This window comes from Girardinichthys multiradiatus, chromosome 9 (assembly GCF_021462225.1).
Source record: "Girardinichthys multiradiatus isolate DD_20200921_A chromosome 9, DD_fGirMul_XY1, whole genome shotgun sequence".
Lineage (NCBI taxonomy): Eukaryota > Metazoa > Chordata > Actinopteri > Cyprinodontiformes > Goodeidae > Girardinichthys > Girardinichthys multiradiatus.
Window position 1 is genome coordinate 25,650,551 of NC_061802.1, and position 21,178 is coordinate 25,671,728.

The 21,178-nt window shown below is 40.1% G+C and overlaps 2 protein-coding genes across 2 annotated transcripts in view; both read right to left on the reverse strand.

Moving 5' to 3' along the window:
• cers1 (ceramide synthase 1) overlaps positions 1–6,405 on the reverse strand; it is a 36,792-nt gene extending 30,387 nt beyond the window's left edge. The window contains exon 1 of the mRNA XM_047374283.1: positions 5,379–6,405. Coding sequence (XP_047230239.1) covers positions 5,379–5,627 — 249 coding nt within the window. The 5' untranslated portion in view covers positions 5,628–6,405. The remainder of the gene's footprint in view (positions 1–5,378) is intronic.
• A 2,361-nt stretch (positions 6,406–8,766) lies between these two features.
• cope (COPI coat complex subunit epsilon) lies at positions 8,767–19,617 on the reverse strand. Its single transcript, XM_047375039.1, has 10 exons — positions 19,459–19,617; positions 19,213–19,275; positions 18,981–19,081; positions 17,531–17,683; positions 17,206–17,259; positions 16,982–17,063; positions 16,645–16,800; positions 10,399–10,467; positions 9,402–9,476; positions 8,767–9,074 (listed from the first exon to the last, which is right to left on the reverse strand). Exons 1-10 carry the CDS (start codon positions 19,558–19,560, stop codon positions 9,021–9,023), a joined length of 909 nt encoding a protein of 302 aa, XP_047230995.1. The 5' UTR covers positions 19,561–19,617; the 3' UTR covers positions 8,767–9,020.
• Positions 19,618–21,178: the final 1,561 nt, after the last annotated feature.

Here is a 21,178-nt window from a genome sequence, read left to right on the forward strand (position 1 = left end):
CATAAATAAGACTTGGAGGCATAAAAGGCCAATATGCCTAAAATAGGCTGATGATATACCCTAAAATTTAACTAGATTTCTTAGCTGTGAATATAAATATTTCCAGTTAAAACAAGGCAAAATGTTTTGGTCTACATGTCTCCTTTTACTGTTAATCTGTCCGCCTCCTGACTGAGAAAAGTCAGGATGAGTCAGAAACCCGGCAGAGAAAAGTAGTTCTTGTGTAGGGGAGATTCAAACTTACAGTACATGATGTGGGTCGACTCTGTGTTGACAGAGTAGATATGGGTAAATTTTGGCCTTGAAGCTATTTTCTTGAGGCCAACACAAATCTGCTTCAATTGAATGACATGTTCTCTTGTCTTTCCCATTTTGAAGGCTGCACAGAGGCAAGTAGCTCTTTTTTCTTTTTTTTTTACCGTTTTCTGACTCACCACAAATTTATATTGTTTCAACTGCATGTTCTCCTGTCTTTCCCATTTCTCAAAGGTGATTAGGAGAAATGGGCCCCTGTGTCATGTCATACTTACATCCTATGGAAACATTTAAAGGTTCTAAGAAAATCTGATCGACCTAACTATTGCCAATAAAAGTGCAGGGTTCTGTAAGTTTAATATTATAGCAGTATTATATCATAATTAAGGTCATACTTTAATAGGTTTTATTATTCAGTTTATGTTAGTGTAGAAGCAAAGTTAAAATTTGATTCTGACATTTTTTTATTAACTTTTTTTGTTATTAGACTGATTTAGTGCCCATCAAATTTTCTTGCATGGTGGAGTAACGATTTTCTTAGCCAAACTCACATTTATGTCAGTTTAATGACAGGTTTCCTTATCTTTCCCATTTTGAAGAGTGACTAACGGACCTCTGTGTCACTTACATGTATACCACATGGACACAGGAAGTGAATCATTACTAAATAAAAGTTCCTACACACTGTGATCAACTTAAATAAAGCCAATTTTAATAACATAGTAGTTTTGAATAATAGTTTATTTAATAATGTCCACTATTCTTTTAAAATTCAGTTCATTCAGTGTAGGGTTAATAAGTCTAGTTTTGATAAAAAGGTCAAACTGATTTTTTGTTTATTAATTAATTAATTAATTAAAAATTATCAACCAAATGTTTGCATTTACTCAAAAAGTAGCCAGTATTTTGCCAACTCATGTCCAAGTTATCAGTGAGTAATTATAGATACTAATGAGCTCATACATAATCATTACTGTTGTAATTAACTGTGCTCACTTTATTCCATTTAAGAAACCATGGCAACAGCACATGTTAGTATAGTAAAAAATCCCACCATCCACCTTTACTGAGCAGCTATTAAACACACAGATGCTTACTTGACAATCTGCTTTATGGGAAACAATCAGGTTTTGTTTCATGCTAATAGGATGTGCTCCGAACAAATAAGACCACAAGCAATAGACTTCTGCATCCCTGACAACCCACTTTGGTTTGACAGTGTTTAACAGCAAGACTTAAACTGAATTAGCTCCGCATGGCTGACCTACTCTAAACCTCTTCATCTTTAACATTAGCACTCTCCATGTGGAGGTGGACGTGCACTGAATAACAAATTGCATTTGGGTATTTAGATACCACTCACAGATCAGTCTGATAATAAGGTGCTGGTAAGACATGATTATATACTGTAATAGAGAAAACGGGAAACATCTGAGTATTTTCAGTCTGGAGATACAGCATGGTGCTCTCTAGCATCATCCCTGTAGGATCGACCACATATAGAAACTCTACCACCACACATGATGATGGCAGAATAACATGCCACATCCAGGATTTCTGTGAAGAGAGGAACCTTGCTCGGGATAAACCAACAGCAGGAGGTGGGAGGCTCTATGGGACTTGGATGGGTGAGGAGGAGAATGCAGAAGATCTGGGCAGAGGTCCAGTCCTACCCGACCACAACCTGAGTGTGTGGTCTCTAACAGACAAACTGGGGTGAGAATGCTGCTTTTAGAGTTGTTGCAGTTCTGTAAGTGCACATCTCCAAGGACTTAATGTCGCTATGGTTTTCGAGCTGCATTATGTGATTTGACTTAGAATAGTGTTTGATTTTTTTTAGCATGGAGAAACACTTTGATTGCTTAGGTACCTGAAATATTGGTTACTGCTAAAAATCAGCAGCTCTGTTTCCAACGAACAACCTCCAAAAGTGCTTCACTAATTCTAAATAAATGTATGTTGCAAAAAAGCCACCTCCTTACCCATCACTAGTTTTGAAATCTTCAAGTAAACGACCTCAGTATGCTTTTATGTGAGCAAAATACAAAGAGAGTTAGGTGAAAGACAGTTCTTCTCACTTGTTTCATGCCATTCTAAGAGTTGATTTGGATATTTGATGTGGGGTATTTCATAAATACAGTCTTATTTCTATAGTTCACATAAAAAAGATGATTATTTCTTTCATAACAGATTGTGGAAGGTGGGCTGCATGGTGGAGCACTTGTTAGCAGCTGCTCCTACACAGCTGCTTCTGTACACAGAAATCCACATGAATGGCATTGAATATAACTCAACTCTTCCAAAGAAGTGATAGTAACAGTGTTACAGTGCTTTGCAAACGTTTTCGCAGCCTTCATATTTTGTCACATTATAACCACAAACTTTGATTGTAATTTTATTTCATAGACCAATGCTATGTGGTTTTCATTTTTAAAATAAATTATAAAAGGTGTGGCACACATTTATTTTCAGCTCCCTTTATTCTGATACTCCTAAATAAAAATCCAGTCAAATGAATGAAACCGATTGCCTTCAGAACTAACCTAATGAGTCGCTGCAGAAATCCACAAATCAGGTGGAAGAAACTGTTGACGGGACAACCATTTGTTGGGCACTAAACAAATCTGGCCTTTATGGAAGAGTGGCAAGGAGAAAGCCACAAGAGGTTTCTTTTGCAATTTGCCACAAGCCATGAAGGGGAAACTGCAAAAATATTGTGGTCAGGGGAAGCTAAGATTGGACTTTTGGCCAACACTCAAAGTGTTGAAAATGGTGAAAAACTAACACTGCACTTGTCCCTGAACATACCATCCCCACTGTGAACTATGGTGGTGGCAGCATCATGCTGTGGGGATGATTTTTCTTGGTCAAGGTTGATGGAAAGATGGATGGTGTTCAATACAGTGCAATCCTGGAAGAAAATCTGTTAGAGGCTGTGAAAAATGTGAGGCTGGGGTGGAGGGTTATCTCCCAGCTGTTATGTTTTGAGGTATTGATGTAGCACCCAAACACAGACTGCACATCAGCAGGCGCATAGTGGAAATGTCCAAAAAGTTACAAAAATGGCCAAACAGTAACTGTAACACCAGTTGGAATTACTTTTAGTTCAATTTGTTACCCCTAGTTGTAATTGTGGTGCTGTTAATGCCATGGAGAAGGTTCAGGTAACATGTTTATTTTAGGTGCTTTGTTTTTATCTTCAACATTGTTTGTAGCATTTCTGAGAGTAAAACTTAATAATAGTTGATATCTGAGTGAAAACTTAATGGTAAATTTGATAAGTCCAGTTTAAGAGCACGGTGACGTCACTTCCGGTGAAAAAACCCCCCAAAAAAACAAGAAGCTCGAAAATAGTTGCCGCAAACGGACCCGATTTTGTGCCAATTCAGAAAAAATAAGACGGATAATAAGTGTTTTCAAGTCCACCGGTTTGTCCACTAGCAGGCCAAAGTGGTATGTTTATTTTGTACTCCGTAAATTGTATACTTTGTGTAAGTTAAAACAAGTCAGCTAATATGTTGTACATCATCTATATATTTCGTCAGTTCTACGGTGTACCTGTGGTGTAAAGTGCTAAGAAGAATAAAGATGCAAGACCACAGTAAACATCAGTCAAAGGAACCCTCTTGTCTCTCTTGTTTGTGAAAAAGCCGCCATAGTAACAGGAGCAAAACATCAGGCGTAGCCTGGTGGAATTATGGACAGAGCAACAGCAAAACAATAGTAAACTGCCATGGAAAGGATCTATGCTAGGAACTACTGGTGAGGTAATCAGACACGAAAAGCAAAATAGTCAACTATTGAACCCCCAAAATAATCACAACCCATAATAATCCAAAGTATTATCAAAACACAAAGACCCGTGGCTAATGACACCAGAAGGACAATGACCCTAAACTTTCAGCCAGAGGAATGGTTAGATCAAAGCTGCCCAGTCAAAGTCCAGACCTACATTCAACTCAGATCATGTGTGCAAGACTAGAACATTTCTATTCACAGATGCTTTCCAGCCCATGTGACAGCGCTAAAACTATTTTGAAGAAGAATGCAGATACATTTCAGTTTTGCAGCTATAACTGCAGCAAGGGAGCTAAATGAAAAGGCATGCCACACTTTTCAGATTTTGTAAAATAAATAAATGGATAAATTTGAAAGCAATGTATCATTTTCAGGGCTGCACGGTGTAGTTGGTAGCACTGTTGCCTTGCAGCAAGAAGGTCCTGGGTTCGATTCCCGGCCGGCGGTCTTTCTGCATGGAGTTTGCATGATCTCCCCGTGCATGCGTGGGTTCTCACCAGCTTCCTCCCACAGTCCAACGACATGCCTGTTAGGTTAATTGGTAACTCTAAATTGCCCTTAGTTGTATGAATGAGTGTGTGCATGGTTGTTTGTGTGTTGCCCTGCGATGGATTGGCGACCTGTCCAGGGTGTACCCCGCCTCCCGCCCATAGACTGCTCATAGGCATCAGCTCCCCCGCGACCCACTATGGTAGAAAATGACTGACCGTATCATTTTCATGCCACTTCACAATTACGCACCACTGTATCAGAAAACTCACTGAAGTATGTGTTGCAATTTGACAGAGGGCGGAAAGGGAAAGTGAACACTTTTGCAAGACATTACATTTCCACCAAAGTGTCGCATAACGCACCACTACTTATATAATTCTCGTTTAATCAACACAAGAGTAAATATGTCCAACATTTCCTCCCGCGGGTGTCCCTGCTGTGATAACCGTGAGCCATTTCTTCACACATGCATGTCCACAGTAGCTACACATGGGCGCACACTTCAATGCCAAGCTTGAACCTACCATTTTGGATGACTCACAGTACCCAGAGAGAGAGAGTAGAGCAGACTGTGAATGCAGCAGCTGTGCTTTTTGAACGCCTGTGTGAGTCAGGTTAATATTTTCTGACACTGTAGTTAAGATGTCTGGGAAGTGGGCAAGGTCTGTTTTACCTCCTGTACCTGTGTCTCACAAGCATTGCTTCCCCTCGATAGTGTTTTTCTTGGCATGTTGGAGGCGCACAGCAGCCGTGCGTCTTAGAGGAAGAAGCCTTGAGTAAAGCGGTGTGTGTGGTGTGCATGGTGGAGGTGGGATCCGGGAGGTTTTACCTACCTTAAACAGACTTACTGTCAGCCCCTTCCTGATCATCGTCCACAAAAAGGCGCAAAAGAAAAACAGGGCGATTTCGGTCCAGGTGATGTATGCGTTATCCAGGAGAGTCTGTTTGGAGAGCTCCAGACCGCAGTCGCTACAGTCTCTCCATGCGCCTAGCATGACACCGGAGCCACTGGTGATGAGTTCCCAGTACCCCGGCATCGGCTCCACTTCCACCGGCCCGGCGCCCCCGGCATCGCTCCCCATCGTGGTGCGTGGCTGTGACAACAGAGAAGGTAAAATCCGGAAGAGATGCCTCCAGCAGAGGGGCAGAGGGAGTCCAGACTGACCGCTCACCAGGCTTGTTGACTTAATAAAGCACAGCAGGCTTATCTAATAAGCTTATCCCCTCTTCAGGCGCCTAATTCTTTGTTTTCCAAATTGAGACATGGGCCCATTTTTGGGGGTTAGAACTCTTTAATGGAAAAATCTTCAGTGCCAGATCAGACCAGAGGCGGTAATTAAAATGTATATGGAGATTATAACCACGCCAAATTACAGGAAGAATTTCGTGGCGTTAATCTGACCCATCTGCCTCATCTTGGAGGTTCATTCTGCTCATCATTCCGCCGCGCACACGGATCATCCGCGGCAGGTTAGCCGCCTAGTTTACAGTAAATCAGACGGGCAGTGCAGTGGATGGAGCAGCATTGGCGGCGGTGGTGTTAGCGGGTTGAAACCAAGCGCACACACAGGAACACGCGGCCCGGGGCCAGGCTATTGTTGCCGCTACGCTGTCAGAGACGCGCTCTCATCTCGGACTGTTATCCGCCTTATATAACGCTCCTATGCCGCTTCATGGGGGAGAGCGACCGCTCGGAGGCACGAAGACAAGTTATTCCGTTGAAAATATACATAAAACTAACATATCTCGGTAAATAAAGGCATTCGTCCTTTCTTCTCCTCCCTGATCTTTGTGCGTCGCTGGTCAACGTGTCCGACGCTGCGTTTCGACGAGGCGCGCTCAGCTCCCGGCGGTAATCAAGTGGTGCGTTCAAAGAAAGGAGGACAGTGCGTTCATGGCTCAGCTACGTTTATGAGAAGAAAAAAAAAAGCAATTGAGGGCGTAACGTATTACAGGCCCGCTATCTGCTTTTATAAACCATCTGCTTTTATGAACCATCTGCTTGAACCACAGATGAAAGGACGGCTTAAAGTAACAGCACCACATACAGCCCAGCAAATTACAATATAATCAAAAAGTTATTTATGTCAGTAATGTAATAAGAACAGTGAAACCCATATATAGGGGTTGGACAATGAAACTGAAACACCTGATTTTAGACCACAATAATTTATAAGTATGGTGTAGGACCTCCTTTTGCGGCCAATACAGCGTCAATTCATCTTGGGAATGACATATACAAGTCCTGCACAGTGGTCAGAGGGATTTTAAGCCATTCTTCTTGCAGGATAGTGGCCAGGTCACTACGTGATACTGGTGGAGGAAAACGTTTCCTGACTCGCTCCTCCAAAACACCCCAAAGTGTCTCAATCATATTTAGATCTGGTGACTGTGCAGGCCATGGGAGATGTTCAACTTCACTTTCATGTTCATCAAACCAATCTTTCACCAGTCTTGCTGTGTGTATTGGTGCATTGTCATCCTGATACACGGCACCACCTTCAAGATACAATGTTTGAACCATTGGATGCACATGGTCCTCAAGAATGGTTCGGTAGTCCTTGGCAGTGACGCGCCCATCTAGCACAAGTATTGGGCCAAGGGAATGCCATGATATGGCAGCCCAAACCATCACTGATCCACCCCCATGCTTCACTCTGGGCATGCAACAGTCTGGGTGGTACGCTTCTTTGGGGCTTCTCCACACCGTAACTCTCCTGGATGTGGGGAAAACAGTAAAGGTGGACTCATCAGAGAACAATACATGTTTCACATTGTCCACAGCCCAAGATTTGCGCTCCTTGCACCATTGAAACCGACGTTTGGCATTGGCATGAGTGACCAAAGGTTTGGCTATAGCAGCCCGGCCGTGTATATTGACCCTGTGGAGCTCCCGACGGACAGTTCTGGTGGAAACAGGAGAGTTGAGGTGCACATTTAATTCTGCCGTGATTTGGGCAGCCGTGGTTTTATGTTTTTTGGATACAATCCGGGTTAGCACCCGAACATCCCTTTTAGACAGCTTCCTCTTGCGTCCACAGTTAATCCTGTTGGATGTGGTTCGTCCTTCTTGGTGGTATGCTGACATTACCCTGGATACCGTGGCTCTTGATACATCACAAAGACTTGCTGTCTTGGTCACAGATGCGCCAGCAAGATGTGCACCAACAATTAGTCCTCTTTTGAACTCTGGTATGTCACCCATAATGTTGTGTGCATTTCAATATTTTCATCAAAACGGTGCTCTTACCCTGCTAATTGAACCTTCACACTCTGCTCTTACTGGTGCAATGTGCAATCAATGAAGACTGGCTACCAGGCTGGTCCAATTTAGCCATGAAACCTCCCACACTAAAATGACAGGTGTTTCAGTTTCATTGTCCAATCCCTCTAATATATGGTTCGATTAGAAACACATAATTTAAGACTTTGTTCCTGTTCAGTCACTGACACCATCCACAAGGTAGGCTAAGCCACAAAAAGGTAATTATTAAAGATCCATACTAATAGAAAGTTAAGTGGAAGGAAAAGGGTGGTAGAAACAGGTGCACAAGAAACACCGTTGACTGCAGCCATGAGGTGAGTGTGGAGCAAAGGCCATTTAAGAGCTTAGAGTCACCAGACACTGAGGTATACAGGACATGGGCTGCAACTGTTGTGTTCTTTATGTTAAGCCACTCTTGAACCAGAGATAAGTTCAGGAATTCCTTTGATGGGCTAAGAAAAAAGACCAGACTAGTCCCTATATTTTTAATAGTGGAGCGGAGAGGAAGTCCAGCGGGACGTTTCAAGTCGATGATTTCAGGAGCCATGTCATCTACTGGTGTTGGTCCACTAGGTTTCATCAAATCCAACATCAGTGCAGTTGGCTTGCTGGAAATATTAGAGCACTTCCAAGATTCCTTCTGCTGACAACCTTTGTGGGGATGCTGATCTAATTGTTCAGCAGGTCTTGGCACCTGGCCACACTGCCAACAGTACCAATACCTGGTTTCATAATCATGGTGTCACTGAGCTTGATTGGCTTGATGACTTTTAGTAGTGGGCGTTTCCATCCCTGCAGTTATTTACACTTTTTAAATTGTTAAAATAAAAAGTACCTTTTCAACTATATTGTGATTTATCAAGATGTACCTGTACATCAAAACTGACACAATGAAAAGTAAACATTTAAAGTTAACTTATTAAATGTAGATTTCTATTCACATTAAACACAAACACTCAATTTTTGCACTCATTTAATGACATTTCAAAGGAATGCTTGTATAACAGAAATGCTGCTATCAGAAAATGTAATGTAAATGTATAGAGCATGGGGATCAATACAGATATGTAAGAATTTCTAGTGTGGTTGAAATATAGCCAAGATTTTCAAGGAAAAACATCACAACAAACATGACAAAGAGAAGCATGGTTTCCCTCAGGGTGTTTTCCATAGTCCACTCCTGAGGGTGTCGTGTAGAAAACCAGAAGATCTATGCTGTAGCGGTGGGGGCATACTGCATCGCTAATCTGTCAAACTCATTCTCCTGCAGAAAAGACAGCGGTGAAACCAGTTAAACACCAACAACACAACCCTAGTTATTAAAACAGAAGTGGATGTGTCAGTCAGGCTGGTAAGCCAGTTTATGCATATTTAGGTACGTTTGAACTCTGATGTGATTGCAACATAGAGTGGTGCCAAAAGGTGAAGGTTTAATGCCCTCCTCGGCTTTGATCCAAGGATACCTGCTGCCAGCTTATCACTACATACAGTCCTGTACACTATTATGAAACAGGAAGGTTGAGAAAGCAAGGCAGTGCCTGTTATATAGGTCTGCAAGTATCTTTCACTAAGTGTACAACTCAGTAGTTACCTTAGCGAAATAATCTTTTAGGAATGGATGAGCTCTGTGTGCATCTTTCAGCTGGGAGAGATACCGATTGGTGACCTGAGAAAACACAAGCAGATGATACTGGGTGGCAACAAGAAAGTGTTCTCCAAGGAAGGTTACTGGAGGAAATGCACAAAGGATTAACAAGGAGGAGCCTTAAAACAAATGATTAAACATAAGAGATCTCTGCATGCATGCTTGTGCGCTTCTACGAGTCTGAAGTAGAGGAAACTGTTACAAGGAGACATTGATACTGTGCACTGAACACAATTTAGTGCACAACTCTAAATATGACAACATTGCGGCTATTCTCTGCATTCCACCATCCCCATCAATCAAATATGACTGAACTGTAAAGTAACACACTCAAATCATATGCAGCACAGTAATTGCTTGCTGCTAAATTAGTCATAAAACATAAATAAAAATAAACTGTCCTAAAACTAGTGCAAGTTGTATTGTTGAGAATAACTTTAGATCCTTGTGACAAAAGCAACAATTTTAGCATCAAAACCTGGATGATCTTTAAGAACTGAATTCAAAATATATTTTTTTGAAGATCACCTTTCCATTTCCTTCTAGTTAGCCAAGAAATGGTCTTATTTTCCTAGCTAACCTTGAGATAGATGTAATTAGCAGTTGTTATCACAACTGGAGACTTGTTAAAGATGTATGTGTGCTAATGGTCAGCATTCTAGCACATTGCAATCACATCCAGCAAATGTAAATCAGATTATTTCCCCCTTTATCTTGTGAACTCTGACTCTCACACCAGTGCGCAGCAGATAATGCCTACGTGTTAGGCACAAGATGTTTGCGGGTAAGCAATGTGCTGATTTAAGCAAAGCAAACACTGAAAATTGCTTGAATGTGCATGTTGCAATTAGGCATGAAGGGTCACAAAGATGGTCGAGTGTCCTTTGTAGGTTATTTAACTGCTGGCTGTCATAAGAGTGGCCTTTAAGAACTTTGGTCTCACCTCAGGAGGCTTGCCCAGGTGCTGCGTCAGCACTATGAGGTTGATGAGCGTCTCAGGATGGCTGCTGTCCTGAGAGGGATAAAATAAATAAAAAAACAGACAAAGTGAGAAACCTTTTTTTTTTTTTTTAACAGAAGCTATCCAATCTGAGTACATACAAATTACGCTGCAAATGCTACAAGAAAGTGTTGCAAAAACATCACTAGATGAAATGGTTAATTATAAAATCTTGTCTATTTTCAACTATGCAAAACATGTGAGCTGAAAGCGATATTGCACCCTTGTTAAACTCTGCCTGGGAGACGGGAGATACAGTCAATTAATAACTGTCACTTTGTAAAAATGTAATCTTCTCACATCGCTGCCACCAGGTGTGCAACGAGGTACTTCTGAGGCTGGGTTCTATACATGAAGCAGGGCTATTAAAGCTGATCAGGTTATATCTCCATTATGAAACCTCTGAAGATTTAAAGTGGACAAGTGAATCTACTCAAAATGATGAACATATTTAGTCAAGATCTAGGACTTTTACAGATAAAAAGTACAACTGAAAATGTTAACAAGGAATAAGGATGATTGCTGTATACACAGAGCAACCTAGTTTTTTTGCAGATGGATTGTCACCTATTGAAAAACATATGCATGTGCTGCCATCTGCTGGTTAATGACAGAAGCATTTATATTTATGAAGCACTGAATATATTAATAACAGATGCTTTTAAATTTTACCCTCACCGTAATAAACGAAAGCAAGCATCTGCAACTGATGATGGTTCTTTATGTTAATTTTAGATGTAAACAGACACACAGAACGCAGGTATAGCTTACTCATAGTTCTTATTACAGAGGCTGCTTGGTGGAACACGTTCCATAAATAGCCCACGTATCAAACGCTATTCTATCTAAGCACACCACTTATAAACTGACAAGTCCAGGCAGTCATAATAATTCCCATGTAATCTTTTGTCTGCAGGTCATTGAAAGCAGCCGAAGCCCACTAGATTATTTGCAAATTACTCCTCCCCCTTCCATTAAAACATCTGGTGGTATAACTGCTGCTTCTGCAGCCTCACTTGACACATATCATCCCCAACACACTCGCATGCATGGATAGTTTTTAAATTAAGTCTTCGCACCAAAGAAGGAACAGTTTGTCTCCTCGCAGTGTCGTGCTAATTTGGAAGACAATTAAACTCTGTTCAGCATGACTAGCCTGTCAGCTTGATAACAAGATTAGTATTTTTACATTGCGACATTTTGAAATCTAACGAATGGTAACATATTTAGTTTCAGTAAGTTTGAGACCTTTATGAAATACATTTTGGACCTACAGTGCTCAGCATAAATGAGCAAACCCCACACCTTTAGTTTTCTTTCAGAAACAACATATCTATGGAGTACTATGCTACAAAATACTCACACAAATGTGAGCCATCAATTGCAAACAAGATTTGTTCATTTGCACACACAAAAAAAGTTATTTCCCTAACAAATTCATTCAAGCTCATGTTGCAAAAATGACTACAACCCAATTAAAATCTTAGGAGAAAAGCCAAACTTAAGACTAAAAAACTGTAATTGACAAGAGTTCAACCACTGGTGAGTCTAATTATTCATTTAAAACGTGTCCAGCAGACTGGTGACTATAAAAGGGCATCACTTAAAGAAAACCACTTCCGAAACCTGACAATGGAAATAATTAGTTTACACAACAAAAGCAAGGGCTACAAAAAGATCAGCAAAGCTTTACATTATGTCAGAATACTGTAGCAAAGGTGATCCAAAAATGTAAGAAGTGCAACCATCTCCATCCAGGCTCTAAAAGAGGTCGTTCTTGACGAAAGGGAAAACAGAGATGTTGCAGTCTGTCACCAACTTGTTCATTCCATGCCTAGAAGACTTGCTGCTGTCCTTAAAAATCACACTGGTCATACAAAATGCCAGATGTAATAGTTTTTGTTGCAGGGTGCATTTATTTTTGCATCAACTAATTTGAGCAAAACTGTAGACTTTGTGATTCAAGTAATATTATTAACCTTGATTTCATATTATGGAATTAAACCAGTGGTCTATGAAACTCAGCAATTTTGTTAATTGTTCTTGTGTTTACTGAGATAGTGATTAAAATTTTACTTTTCAAAGGGGGTGTACATATATGCTGAGTACTATACACGAATTAGAAAAAATGATCTTAACCTGTTGTATTTAACTTATTTGATCATTTATGCAGCTTCGCTGACCTAAATTAGTGTTTTTCAGAAGGTGACACAAGTGCTTTTCCTCCAAGGTTAACTAACGTCAACGCCTAGCGCAGGGGTGTCTGACTGCTTTTAGATGCATCCCTGCTCCAACACCTGAATCAAGCGGGTGAACCCCCTCCTCAGCATTCAGTCAGCTCTGCAGAGACCTGCTTCATTTGATTCAATTCAGGGGTGCTGGAGCAGGGATGTATCTAAACGTTTCAGGACAGTAGCTCTCCAGGACTGGACTTGGGCATCACTGGCTTAGCATAAATACAGAAATATTTACAGACGTGTTATGATTTGAATTTTTTGTCACACTTTCAAATAATGCCATTTTTTTTGCATCAGACAAAGATAACTTGAGTAAACAAAAAATTACAGTTTATAAACAAAGATTTTATTTATTAATACTAAATATTAATATTTAAAAGGCTGGGCCTAATGTAAAAATGTGTGTGATTAACCCCATTTTTGGGGTCAACTTCACTTGTCAGACCCAGGTCTCATTACTGCCCAACTTGTAGAATCCAGAAATCAAATAAATACAGGTCCTTCTCAAAACATTAGCATATTGTAATAAAGTTCATTATTTTCCATAATGTCATGATGAAAATTTAACATTCATATATTTTAGATTCATTGCACACTAACTGAAATATTTCAGGTCTTTTATTGTCTTAATACGGATGATTGTGGCATACAGTTCATGAAAACACAAAATTCCTATCTCGCAAAATTAGCATATCATTAAAAGGGTCTCTAAACGAGCTATGAACCTAATCATCTGAATCAATGAGTTAACTCTAAACACCTGCAAAAGATTCCTGAGGCCTTTAAAACTCCCAGCCTGGTTCATCACTCAAAACCCCAATCATGGGTAAGACTGCCGACCTGACTGCTGTCCAGAAGGCCACTATTGACACCCTCAAGCAAGAGGGTAAGACACAGAAAGAAATTTCTGAACGAATAGGCTGTTCCCAGAGTGCTGTATCAAGGCACCTCAGTGGGAAGTCTGTGGGAAGGAAAAAGTGCGGCAGAAAACGCTGCACAACGAGAAGAGGTGACCGGACCCTGAGGAAGATTGTGGAGAAGGGCCGATTCCAGACCTTGGGGGACCTGCGGAAGCAGTGGACTGAGTCTGGAGTAGAAACATCCAGAGCCACCGTGCACAGGCGTGTGCAGGAAATGGGCTACAGGTGCCGCATTCCCCAGGTCAAGCCACTTTTGAACCAGAAACAGCGGCAGAAGCGCCTGACCTGGGCTACAGAGAAGCAGCACTGGACTGTTGCTCAGTGGTCCAAAGTACTTTTTTCGGATGAAAGCAAATTCTGCATGTCATTCGGAAATCAAGGTGCCAGAGTCTGGAGGAAGACTGGGGAGAAGGAAATGCCAAAATGCCAGAAGTCCAGTGTCAAGTACCCACAGTCAGTGATGGTCTGGGGTGCCGTGTCAGCTGCTGGTGTTGGTCCACTGTGTTTTATCAAGGGCAGGGTCAATGCAGCTAGCTATCAGGAGATTTTGGAGCACTTCATGCTTCCATCAGCTGAAAAGCTTTATGGAGATGAAGATTTCATTTTTCAGCACGACCTGGTACCTGCTCACAGTGCCAAAACCACTGGTAAATGGTTTACTGACCATGGTATCACTGTGCTCAATTGGCCTGCCAACTCTCCTGACCTGAACCCCATAGAGAATCTGTGGGATATTGTGAAGAGAACGTTGAGAGACTCAAGATCCAACACTCTGGATGAGCTAAAGGCCGCTATCGAAGCATCCTGGGCCTCCATAAGACCTCAGCAGTGCCACAGGCTGATTGCCTCCATGCCACGCCGCATTGAAGCAGTCATTTCTGCAAAAAGATTCCCGACCAAGTATTGAGTGCATAACTGTACATGATTATTTGAAGGTTGACGTTTTTGTATTAAAAACACTTTTCTTTTATTGGTCGGATTAAATATGCTAATTTTGTGAGATAGGAATTTTGGGTTTTCATGAGCTGTATGCCAAAATCATCCATATTAAGACAATAAAAGACCTGAAATATTTCAGTTAGTGTGCAATGAATCTAAAATATATGAATGTTACATTTTCATCATGACATTATGGAAAATAATGAACTTTATCACAATATGCTAATATTTTGAGAAGGACGTGTAGATCCTGTCTGACATGAGGCTCATAGATCTCAAAAAGAAAACTATCTATTGCCCCTTTTCCATGAGCTTTACGTTGGCCAGCTCCACTCAGCCAGTTTTGAAACCGTTTCCATCACTGGCTTTTCCAGCCCGATACTGGCTTTTTTGGCCCCTGTTCGTCAGCAGGACCCATCGGGACTTAAATGAACAGACAGCTGTTCACTGATTGGCCCTGGTCGTGGTGCCAGCTGTAGGTCAGCGGCATGTGAAAGTGTTCGCCAAGGTAGCAGACAGAATGACAAGACGCCGCACACCGGAGTGGTGGGAAAAGCTCATAAAAGTCTAGACTAGAGCGACTGCAAAAATATTAAAGACCACAAAGACCAGAGCGGGTAAACCGAAAGATGTGGTGATGGTTTGAAATCATGGACGCCATTTATGGCCATTGTCCTGCGAGTTGTTGACGGGAGGGTGGTCTGGACTCCGCTACCTCACCATTTTAAGTTTAACTGAAATGCAGTTGCATAACCTTAAACAGGCTGTTTCTGCTCGTAAACCCTACAATGTGGTTAAATTAGAAAGCAATGCTGCAAAGAAACGTGGGTCAAAAATGTAAGACTTTTTATTTACTCTGGTTATCTCTAATATCAAAATGATGATCTGCAACATTTAGGTGTGACAAATATTTTTAAGACCTTGCAAAAATCCTGGAAAAGATCTATACACAATTATCAAAAGTGAAATTGTTTATATTCAAAAGAATGCCACAGTAGTTATTTTTTTTAAATAAATGGTGAGATATGTAAAAAGAAAAAGTATCCAACATTAAAAGTATTTTTTACAATCAACACTAAAGTGTGACTGTGATGATTGCTCTGAACAATAAAAAATTTTATTTGCCGCTTTCTTTAACAAAAATGCATTACTGTAAATTCCGGACTACAGAGCACCTGATTAAAAGCCGCATGCTCTAATTTTAGATAGAAAATCAATGTTGTACTTGTACAGGCCGCACCGGATGTTAAACTGCGGGTGTCCCACGTTGTAAAATGATTTAAACAGAAAAATATTACACGTGAGGTATTTTTAACTTTTAACTTAATCCGTATGGTAATATAAACAAATGCATATTGCAAATGTATTTTTTTAACAGTGGCTGTAACACGGCTACCTTTAAATATACGTACGTTATCAGTAACATTTAGTTGCTTATGCTTTTTTACTGAACAGTAACAACATTCTAATATCTCCTAACTGATTTACACTGCAGCCTACCAGGTCAAAAGTCATTGATCGCCTCCTTCATCTTCTTTCTGCGAACTGAAACCATTAAAGTCCTGTTCTTCAGTGTTGAATTAAACAGCCTCAGGATCTCGTCACTCACTTCAGCCTCTTCGTTGACGCTCTCACTGGAGGGCATGCGGTCTCCTTAATCACACAGCAGTCCAGCCTTTCGAAACCCGTTGGTGATTTTCCATGTTGATGATGGTGAATATAAATTATTGATTTATAATACCGGTAATTGAATTGTGAAAGTGCTCTTGATTTATCGCACAAGTTCATTGGACCTCTTTGAACTACTCATCAATTTGATTGGTCTACTGTTACCTGGCAAAATGTTTTTGGCGGCATGAAAAAAAAAACATGCATTAGTTGCACCGTTGTAGAGGCCGCAGTGTTCAAAGTGTGGGAAAAAAGTAGCGGCTTATAGTCTGGAATTTACGGTACTTGCATTTCAAAGATTATTAAGGATTTCAACAAAAAACAGCAGATGTAACTTTCTGTTTCAGCGGGCTTTCCCTAAAGACTCATTATCACACAACAGCTTTTACTGTGAAAAATAATCAGTCCGGCTGTTATTGTCTAACCTTATCCAGAGCTTCCTGCAGCACTCCTTCAACCTCCTCCCACTTGTTCTGAGCCATGTAGCAGGCCGCCTGACCATTCAGCAACAGCAGCGTAGACGAGTACTTGTCAGACATCTCTTGGAAAATGTAGTAGGCATCCTGCAGCTTTTCTCCACCCTGAAATAACAAGCCGAGTGTTTCTCAAACTCCTAATCAGATACATTAGAGCTCACAACTTCCTTTCACAATTCATTACACTTTAGCAACCCATGACATGCCAGATGTCTGCAAATACATTTATTTATAACGTATGCATATGATGTTGATGTAAGTTATTTGGTGCTTTTTGTTTTCTCACCACAGCGATATTAACCCAGGCTGTGGCCAGCTGGGTTAGCGTGGCATCCTCATCCTGCTCCTGCATCTTCTTCAGTTCTTTCCTGTTGAGGAATTTCACTGAGATTAGAGAATAAAGACTTCATACCACTTCAATGAACTGAGATCAAAAACTGAAATACAAGATTATTGTAGGATTTTTAAAAAGCTATCCTTTCTTTGAGATGATAAACTAAAACAACAAACCTCGCCAGGTCAACACGATCCAGACTGAGAAGCACCTGAATGGTCATAGCCATACTGAAAATAAATTCAGAATTAGGTATTTGCATCAAATATCATTACACAAATCCATCAAGTGGCATTTTATGTGCTTAAATTAATTAAAGGTTTTATCCAGTCTTGCAGTAATCATTTATTAAACCAGTTTAGATAGTCTCCTACAACTCATTAGCCTTAGTGAGTAAAAACTAAAGCCAAAAGCGGTACTGCTGGATATTTTCTGTGGAAATAAATTATTTCGAAATGATGTGACTGGACAAGTGAAGTGCTTCTTTTGATTCGTCCGCACCACTCCAGACTTTCTCCTTGGTGCAGAGTTCTGAGAGCAGCGTCCGTGTTCATCTCGTGGCAGTAGATGGACGCCGCCATGAGGAGAAAGGTGGTGTTGGCAGCATCCAAGCTCTTCGCCATCTTCTTGTCCAAATCAGCAACGATAGCATCTCTAAACAATAGCAAAGAGAAAATCGAGAGGACAATTTCTTGTTTGTCTTTTAGCATCAAACTGATTATTAAACTAAAGATAACAATCGCTACAGTTCGCATTTGGAAAATCAACCTAAATAGCAAATGTTGCAAAAAACATGGGAAGGTAACTGGTGTAGTAGGTTTTGTTTGTTTGCTTATAGGAGAAAGGCAGTGTGGGATAATGGTAAAAGACATTAAAATAAAAAGAGAAAAATGAAGGTTTTACACACAAATAATTACAATTGAACTTACAAAGAAGGTATATAGCTTTGATATTTGTTGTACATTAATAGCAACAAATTGCAGTTGTGAACATCTGCACTGAGATTATAAAAAAATACTTGCATTAATCCAGATCATTTTTATTAAAGCTGGGCATTATATTTAACTGAAATCACCATTGCAACATTAATGTGTCCAGTATCACAATAGCAGGACTGTTTGCATGCAATAATTGGCAGGCTAATCCTTTTAAGCGCCATGCAATGACAGCTTGAATGCTAATGGTATCTTTGAGCTTTTGGGAGGACTTTTATTGTCTTTGACACAAAGACTTGATACATATTTCTATAACTGACATGCTGAAGCCCACAGGACACATTAAGAGCATGAGAGAGAAAAAGGAGAGTCAGGAAAATATGAGTTAACTGAAATATAAATCACTGGAAAATTCAACATTAATATCCCAACTGCTTGTAATGCACAATCCTACAATAGAGCATATTTACAGACAAAGAAGGTTTCTCATCTGAAATGCAAAATGTACATATTTTTTGCACAATTTTGGTCCAATAACTGCTTTCAGTGGGTTGTTCTTTTAGCAAATGGCATGCTTTAGAGTCTGCATACTCCAGTTAACAATTATTCAATTACTACATTAGCTGACGAGTATTTAAAAAAAATAAGATTAATCACAATTAAATGTTTCAGCCCTATTAAAAAACACCGTTTGATACGTTAATATATTTTAAACAACACATTATCCATTTCTACTGCAATAGTAGGTATATATCTGAGGATCTGCTGGACAATATGCAGCCTTTTCTGAATCCATCTAAGGATATTAGACCCACCTTGAATGGCACAAACACGAAGCAAGAAATAATGGTGTTGCCTTTCTGAGATACAAGTGACTGTAATATGTCAACTGCTTTACACTGCACTTCTCATGTTCATAATATTTCTGAACTCATCCCGAGAGATGTGTGCATACACACCAACTACATTCGTAACCACAGACTCGTTGAAATGAACATTAAATGCAAAATTGTAACCTTTTGCCTTCATTGGACAGAAACTCTGCAAACATCCTCACAGCTTGGAGCTCAGCTGGAGAGTTGGCCTTGATGTCATCCAGAACAACACCATATTTCCTCTGTAAATACACAGAGCCTTGCAGATTAGGGTGTGGAGAAGGCTGAATGAACCCAAAACACATCTTTGAATGGCTAAAATCATTAGGCTGCATATGACTGTGGTACATTTCCAGTTGTCATTTCTCCTTACCTGAGCGATGTAAGCTCTGTATAAAAACGTGTCTCTTTCTATTTCCTTCTCGGGTGATGACGGCTTCAAAGACAAAACATAAATTGGATTTTAAAGGCGTGAACACATTCCGGCAAATATTTGGAGAAAATGATGAATGTCGGGGTTAGCTCGTTTATTAGCATGGCTTCTGTTAGCCAAACAGAGCCCAACATAAAATAAAACATCGACTACGAACATTTCGAGTTGTCGGAATGAACCACATACCTTCACTTTCTGAGCCTCGTTAATACACTGCTGATAACTGCCGATGTAATATGCATTTTTCACATCGAACAGCTCGTCAACATCACCCTGCTGAGCCGCCATGTTGGCTAATGAAGCTTCCTGACACGTCGCAAAAACACGTCTCTTCCTGCGTTTACCGAGGATTCTGGGAAGTGTATTTTCCACAACATAAACACCAAAAGTACAGAAAAATCGATGCCTTTGTACATATATTCCCAATCTCTAATTCGACCAGTTTCATTGCCTATTTTTTCTCCTCCCTACGAAACACTCAACCTTTAGGCCAACTGTTTACACATTACTGTGCAAGCTTTCAGCCACATGTTTCTGTAAAATTTGCTTCCAAGCCAAGCTTTTCTGTAATCCTTTAAAGTGCTCTGGAGCAATTCCAGGTTTTATGAGTTTCGCAGTGTGAGCAGTGATATTCTTGACTATTTAACATCCCAATTATTTAACCTTTTCATAAAAAAACAATCCTCAGGCTTGTTATACAAGCTCCACAATAGACATTGAAAATAAATAAATAAGTATTTTTTGCAATATCACGCAAAAGTACATCTTTTCTTTCTTTTCAGTGCCTCTTATGGGGCTCAGTAGTTTTAACCATCGGAAAAATAATAATAAAAATAATGAAAACCTGGTTGAATAAGCAAATAATATCCAGGCAGCCTGAGGTGCAATTGCTCAAGAAACACAGATTATGTAAACGATTTTGCCTGATATTCAGCTTTTGTCTGCTACTACCTTCTTGGGTTTCATTAACAAACAGTACTAAGCTTTGGTTTGTTTTTATCAAATGCATCATGCTTGCATGACATTGGTTTCCAGTAGAAGGTAACATGATTTATTTCCTGTTGATACATACTGTACATGCATAAAAAAAATAATTTTTTTCTTAATTCTTGCAAGATTGCAAATGATTTGTGGTGTATTTAAATTGATGTTCATTTACTGACAGTGTGAGAAGACTGTTTGGTTACTTTTTATCATTAAATAGAAAACTATTTGTATTGATTATGTGTCTTTGGCTCGGTTATTATCTTAAACACCAGCACATCGGTCCAGAGATTCACTATTAGCTTGTTAATAAAATAAAACAAGTTCATGACTATACAGCACAAACTCCAGCAGTGGGACCTGATAATCTGTCAGCTTTCAACAAAATAGATTGTTGCTCACAGCATTTGACTACAGTCCCAGAATGTGTTGGTTGCTCCTCTTACAAGGCTAAAAATTAAGGCGGGCAGGACATTTCAGGTCTGTGGCTCCAAAGTTGTGGGATAGATCAAATACAGGCATAAACTTTACCAAGCCAACTAAAAAGGGCCACATGTTTAACAGGATCCAAAAACAGCGCATCCTTTCCTCAGCCTGGGGAATTTCAGAATGTACCGATATGAAAAACACAGAAACATTTATGTTTGCAAGTGTGTAAATTATAAGTTATAAATTTACAGGAATGCTTCCTACTAAATAAAAATTCCAAGCACTCTGTAGCATGTGCTGCAATACTTAGAAGATCTAATATGGTTGTCTTTGTTTCACCAAGCCAATCACATATTAAAGCACATTTTCAATTAAGGTCCAAATAATAAACCTAGCCAGCACAGACCTGCAGGTCAGGTCCAAACAAACACTGAGGTAATTTTTGTATTGTAGGATGCAGAACACAACTAAGTAAGCTCGGGACTGTGGAGGG